Source organism: Ailuropoda melanoleuca, chromosome 13 (genome assembly GCF_002007445.2).
Source record: "Ailuropoda melanoleuca isolate Jingjing chromosome 13, ASM200744v2, whole genome shotgun sequence".
In the NCBI taxonomy this organism is placed as follows: Eukaryota; Metazoa; Chordata; class Mammalia; order Carnivora; family Ursidae; genus Ailuropoda; species Ailuropoda melanoleuca.
The window spans coordinates 71,225,048-71,231,044 of NC_048230.1; the positions used below are offsets into that span (position 1 = coordinate 71,225,048).

At 59.1% G+C, this 5,997-nt stretch overlaps 2 protein-coding genes across 2 annotated transcripts in view; both read left to right on the top strand.

Moving 5' to 3' along the window:
- LOC117795746 (interferon regulatory factor 4-like) overlaps positions 1–1,444 on the top strand; it is a 12,320-nt gene extending 10,876 nt beyond the window's left edge. Inside the window, exons 7-9 of the mRNA XM_034641596.1 lie at positions 1–213; positions 814–932; positions 1,162–1,444. Of these exons, the coding sequence (XP_034497487.1) occupies positions 1–213; positions 814–932; positions 1,162–1,296 (467 nt within the window). The 3' untranslated portion in view covers positions 1,297–1,444. The remainder of the gene's footprint in view (positions 214–813; positions 933–1,161) is intronic.
- A 276-nt stretch (positions 1,445–1,720) lies between these two features.
- FOXS1 (forkhead box S1) lies at positions 1,721–5,181 on the top strand. Its single transcript, XM_002918279.4, has one exon. It carries the CDS (start codon positions 3,930–3,932, stop codon positions 4,920–4,922), a length of 993 nt encoding a protein of 330 aa, XP_002918325.1. The 5' UTR covers positions 1,721–3,929; the 3' UTR covers positions 4,923–5,181.
- The last annotated feature ends 816 nt before the right edge of the window (positions 5,182–5,997 follow it).

A 5,997-nucleotide genomic window follows, 5' to 3' on the forward strand; every position in this document is an offset into this window, starting at 1 on the left:
AGCCGCCGCCCGGCGCCCGCGAGCTGCAGCACTTGCTGCGGCACCTGGAGCGGGGCGTGCTGCTGTGGGTGGCGCCCGAGGGCGTGTTCGCCAAGCGCCTGTGCCGGGGCCGCGTATACTGGCGCGGCCCGCTCGCCCCGCACCGCGCGCGGCCCAACAAGCTGGAGCGCGAGCGCACCTGCCAGCTGCTCGACACGCGCCGCTTCCTCGAGGGTAAGAGCGCGACGGTGGGGCCGCTGGCAGCGCGGGACAGAGTGGCTGGGCACGAGGGCCGTGGGCAAAGGCGCGTGAACAGAGGATAGTAGACACACGAGATGTGAGCGCGGGGAAGTGGGTTTATGGATTCTAGGTTTGGGGTGGACGTTGAAACAAAGGATGTGACACACGAGCACGGGAGTGGGATCGAATATGGGCATTGGGGGACCTGGGCACAGATATAGACATAGGCTTATGGGGAGTGTAGGCAGGGGGCAGGCTTGGGGCATTGGGTGGGGGGCATAAGCATAAGACTTGGGCACATGTATTGCCTTAGGGCACTAAGCGTGGGCTGGGCATTAGGGCACTGGGCACTCAGTAGGCATAGGTGAATGACAGTGGGCATGGGGTGGGAATAAAGGTGTGACGGTGAGCATAGGAGCATGAGCACTGGAAGTGGGCACCGATGTGGGATATGAGACAGGTATAGGGATGTGGAAGTGGGCATAGGGCATGGGCACACAATGGGGATGTGGCTTTATCGAACATGGGCATGGGATGGAAGCGCAAGGTGGGCATCAGGTCTGATTCCCAAGCCCCCAGTCTTGGTGCCCGTAGAATTGCGTGCCCACCTGCAGGACGGTCGCCAGGAGCCCGAGTACCAAATCCATCTGTGCTTTGGCGAGGAGTACCCAGGGCCCCCAGAGCAGCCCGAGGAGCGGCTCATCATGGCCCACGTGAGTCACCTCCCACTCCAGCGAGGAGCCACACCTTCCAAGCGCCTCCAACAGCACCTTACTGACTCCTCCAGTCCTCAGCTCCTGACCTGATGACCCTCTGGTCTGCAGGACCCTGCATGTAAAGTGCCTGGGGGGTGGGACTGTCACTAGGGCTGTGACTTCCCCCCCAGGAACATAGGGGACGCTAACTGAGAGAGTTGGCTCATTGCCCACAACACCCTCACAGGTGGAGCCAGTCTTCGCCCGAGAGCTCTTCCTGCGCTCAAAGTGCCACTACCGTGGTGCCCCAGCGGCGGCAGGTGCCCAGCCCAGCATCTCCGATGGTGTCACTCCTCTGCTGATGCAGCTGAGCCAGCAATAAAGGGTCACTTCCTCCTCTCCTACCATCCGAAGTCACACCCCCTCCGAGGGTGTGGACCCCCCCCCAGACCTGCCCAAACTGCTGGTGGACTTGGGGCTGCCCCCCACCCATCGCCCAAGTCCGTGGGGACAGCGGAAGCAGATCCTCTCCGCCGCAGAGACACAGCCCTGGAACGCGGCGCGTGGGCGGACAGCTCGCAGCTGGGCCTGGGAAGTCAGGAGGAAACCAAACTCGACCTTGAGGTTCCGGAAACAGCAATCAGGGCAGAAACAAGCCTTCATTTCTCGTTGAGAGCCCAACAGCTCTATGGTGGTAGACTTGAGAGCCCACTTTATTTGCAACTGATTCATTATAAGGTTTGCTTGAAGTCAGGTTTACCGATAATTAGATCCTCAGGGATTAAAGCCAGACCATAACAGAACTGCCTGGCCTCTGAGGGGCTCTGAGTTTCCAGACCTTTCCTCCCACTTGCCACTAGTCTCTATTCTTATGTAGCCAGGGAGGGGTCCCACAGCAGAAAACTTGGCCTGAACCGGGGGCTTGGGGGTTGGCCACCGAACCACCAGCACCAGTAGATACTGTGTTTGGAGGAACAGAGGCCGACCCCAAAACACAGCCCTAGGGCAGAAGCTGAAGTTGGAGGCAGGGGTCCAGCCCCTCCCCAAACCCCACCAATCTTTGCAAACTGCAAGTTGTAGGGAGTCCTTGAGAATTGGGAGGGAGCCCCTTCAACCATGAAAGTAATTGACCCTGCCCTGGCAGGAAAGTCACTGTTTCCTGCCCCAGATATCAGACTTTTGTTTTCTTTTCTGATTTCTGACTTTCTTTATAGGGATTCTCCTACAGATGGCAACATAATAAATCTCTTTTAGGCGGGGGGGGGGGGGGGGGGGGAGCTGTATGCTTCAACAAAGGTCAGAAGTCAATCAGATCACTGTTTTTTTATTCATTCAGCAAACGCTGATTGAGCACCTACTGTGTCCAGGCCAGTGCCGGACAAAACAGCATGTCCCTGCTCTCTTGGGGTTCATAGCCTATGTTCTGGTGGGGGTCCAGTGACTGTCCTCTATCCCTGCTTCTCTTCTATAGAAGGGGTGGTGTTAAGGAGTTATAGAATCCTGGATTCAAATCCCAGCTTTGTCATTCACTAGCTGTGTGACCTCAGGCAAGTCACTTAACCTTTCTGAGGCGTAGATTCTCCATCTATTCAAAAGAAGTCATGAAGTCCTGTAGAGCAGGGTTGGTCCAAGGAGTAAATGCAGAGAGAGAAGGCGAGTTGTCAGGAGACTGACATGGAGAGTGGCACACAGTAGGTGTCTTCTGACTTGGTTACTTATGGGTGGGAGAGCATGAAGTAAGCTACCCCATCCTTCAGAAGACCTGACTGTCCTAGGCTTCACTAGCCCAAGGCTGCAGCTGATGGGGACCCCCAGTTCAGAATGACTTTCCTGAGTCATGTCCAAACCCCTACTCTGTGCTAAACTCTTGGAGGGTGCTGGGTGCCGTGTAAGTGGGCCTGTTGCCTCCTCACCATAGTGCAGACAGCTGAAGAGTCGCCAGCTCCAGTGTTGAGATGGGAAACTGAGGCTCAGCCGAAGTCAAGGACTTCCTTGAAATGCCTCTTGGGAGGTGGTGGGGGCGATATCGGCCCAGATGGCTGTCCTCCCAACACCAGTCACTAGAGGGCGCGGGAGCTAAGCCTGTGCGGTTTGGCGGGTCTCACCGCCTCCATGGTGCCCGCCCTCGAAAGCCCCGGAGCTAGGTGGGTAGGAATAATATGACCCCAGGGGCTGCACTCTGCTGGGAGGAGAAAGTAGACCCCACGCCTGGAAGAAGGAAAGGAGAAAAGGGGAACTAGAGGCGGGGACTTGAGGACCCCTGGGGTTTTCCCAGCGGGACCCCCGTTCTCCAGCTCAGCCCCTTTGAATCTACCTGTCTAGTCTCTCTCCTCAGTGTGTCTCTCTGTCTCTCTGCCCTCCATCTCTTGTGTCTGTGCTGTGTCTCTCTCTGCATCTTCTTTCACTCTCTCTCTCTCTCTACATTGATTTCTTTCAATGATTCTAACTTTCTCTGTGTAGTGTGTGTGTGTGCGCACGTGTGTGTGTGCGTGGCCGCGTGTGTGTATCTGGTTCTGTGTGTCTCTGTTCTTTCTGTCTTGTCTTCGTCTCTCTATGTATGTCTCTGCCTCTGTCTCCCTGTGTGGGTCACTGTTTCTCTTGTTTTGTCTCCACCTCTCTGTGTCTTTCTCTGTTTTTCACGGCCTCTGTCTCTTTTTGTTTCTGTGTCTCGGTCTCACTCAGTTGCCTAGCCTGACCCTCGAAGCCACCACCACCCAGCACATGGGGGCTGCGGGTCTCAGTCCCTTCCCTCCTATCTCCTCACCCCGGGCAGCTGCTCACAGCTTCCCAGCCCTGGCCTCCCTGCCCGCCCCTCTCGGGCCTTGGGGGAGGGGGGCGAGGGAGGAAGGGAGGGCAGCCCGGTGGGCCCACCCCTTTTTGCCTTTCCAGGCTGGGAGGCTGGGCCAGTGGGCCTTTTAACCAGCCCGGGCAGGCTGTGCCGGACACCAGCTCCGGACGCCTGTGCCTGGCCCCTCTGTGGTCCTGGCCGCCGCCCGCCCGGCCAGCCCGGCCAGCATGCAGCAGCAGCCCCTGCCCGGGCCCTTGGCCCCTGTGGCCGAGCCCACCAAGCCCCCCTACAGCTACATAGCTCTGATCGCCATGGCCATCCAGAGCTCACCGGGGCAGCGGGCCACACTCAGTGGCATCTACCGGTACATCATGGGCCGCTTCGCCTTCTATCGCCACAACCGGCCCGGCTGGCAGAACAGCATCCGCCACAACCTGTCGCTCAACGAGTGCTTTGTCAAGGTGCCCCGCGATGACCGCAAGCCGGGCAAGGGCAGCTACTGGACGCTGGACCCCGACTGCCACGACATGTTTGAGCACGGCAGCTTCCTGCGCCGACGCCGACGCTTCACCCGGCGAGCAGGTGCCGAGGGAGCCAAGGGCCCTGCCAAGGCACGCCGTGGACCCCTCAGAGTGAGCAGCCAGGATCCAGGAGTCCCCGAAGCCACGCCTGGCAGGCAGTGCCCCTTCCCCCCGGAGCTGCCCGAGCCCAAGGGCCTAAGCTTTGGGGGTCTGGTAGGGGCCTTGCCGGCTAGCATGTGCCCTGCAACCCCTGATGCCAGGCCCCGGCCGTCCACGGAGCCCAAAGAAATGCCCACACCTAAGCCTGCAGGTCCAGGGGAGCTCCCTGTGGCACCCTCGTCTTCCCCGTGCCCAGCGTTCGGCTTTCCTGCGGGCTTCTCTGAGACCGAGGGTTTCAGCAAGGCCCCCACGCCCATCTTGACGCCAGAGGCGGGCATCGGGGGCAGCTACCAGTGCCGGCTGCAGGCACTGAATTTCTGCATGGGGACTGATCCAGGCCTCGAGCACCTCTTGGCCTCAGCAGCCCCCTCTCCGGCACCAGCCACCCCTCCAGCCTCCCTCCGGGGGCCGCTGCCCCTGCCAGCTGACCCCAAGGAACCCTGGGTCGCAGGCAGCTTCCCTGTACAGGGAGGCTCCAGCTACCCATTGGGGCTGACCCCCTGCCTATACCGGACACCGGGAATGTTCTTCTTTGAGTAAAGCCAGCCTGGTCTCGGGCCGTCCCTGCAGGGCCCCTGCCAACTACACCCTCCAGGCTGAGCCTGACTCAAGGATCTGGGGAGCTTTCAAGGGACCCAGGCCTGGCAAGCCAACGACCAGGACAGAAAGCCAAGACTGGAGTAGTGAACACTCAGCCAGCCCCCGGCGCCTCCGGACAGACTTGAGGGAGTGGGGAGGCAGGGCCCCCTTGAGATTTACTCTGTGGCTCTCAGGGCCAATAAAACCAGTGTGATGATGAGGGTCAGCTTCCTGGTTGGTTGGGGGCTGAGGGCCGGGACACCTGGTTCTGCGTGCGGTGGCTGTGGCTGTGGCTGTGGGTTTGCGGGGCAGGGGCAGGGGACCCTGGATGGAAATGTCCCCTATGAGGCTTTCTCCTGCTGGGGACTTTCTCAGGGAGTTTCCCAGGAAGGTGGAGGAAGGGGGAGCACGGAATAGGGAAGAGAGAAAAGGAGTGTAGCCAAGAGACACCCTGCAGGGGGTGAAGCTGGGCTGGCCTGAAGGGCTAATTCTCCAGCCCCTAGCTCTGTCACTCGGCACCCCCCCACCATTGTGAGTGGTCATAATAACTGTGACCATTTGCGGCATTTATTCTGTCCTGGGCTTGTCTATATCCTTTCACTGTGCCATTTGGAATGTTATCCCCATTTTTACAGTGGTGGAAACTGAAGCTCAGATTGTTCGGGGCTCACTAGATCGGACTCCAGAAGCAAATGAGTGGTTATACCCCCAGCCCCTGTCCTGCAGTCTGAGTGAGGACGCAGGGGTGGCACACAAAGTAGGAGCAGAGCTGGTGGTGACCTCCAGAGCGGGAGGGGCTTTTATGGAATCCTGGAACACCATTACAAAAAAGGTACCCCGACCCCTTGCACACACAGAGGAACCGAGGCTCAAAAGGCAGGCACCAGGCCCCTTGTCTGCATTTCCCACATGAATGGGGGAATCCCTGAGGCCCCAGCTCTCCAAAGGCCTCCTCATACCTCTTTAAGAAAGCATTTCTGTCATGGGGGGCAAGGGGGTGGCTTTCCTGGGTACAGATCAGAAGTGATTGAACCCT

What these genes read in the sequence shown, in the direction of transcription:
- FOXS1 (XM_002918279.4), top strand. Translation starts at nt 3,930, where the DNA reads ATGCAGCAGCAGCCCCTGCCCGGGCCCTTGGCCCCTGTGGCCGAGCCC.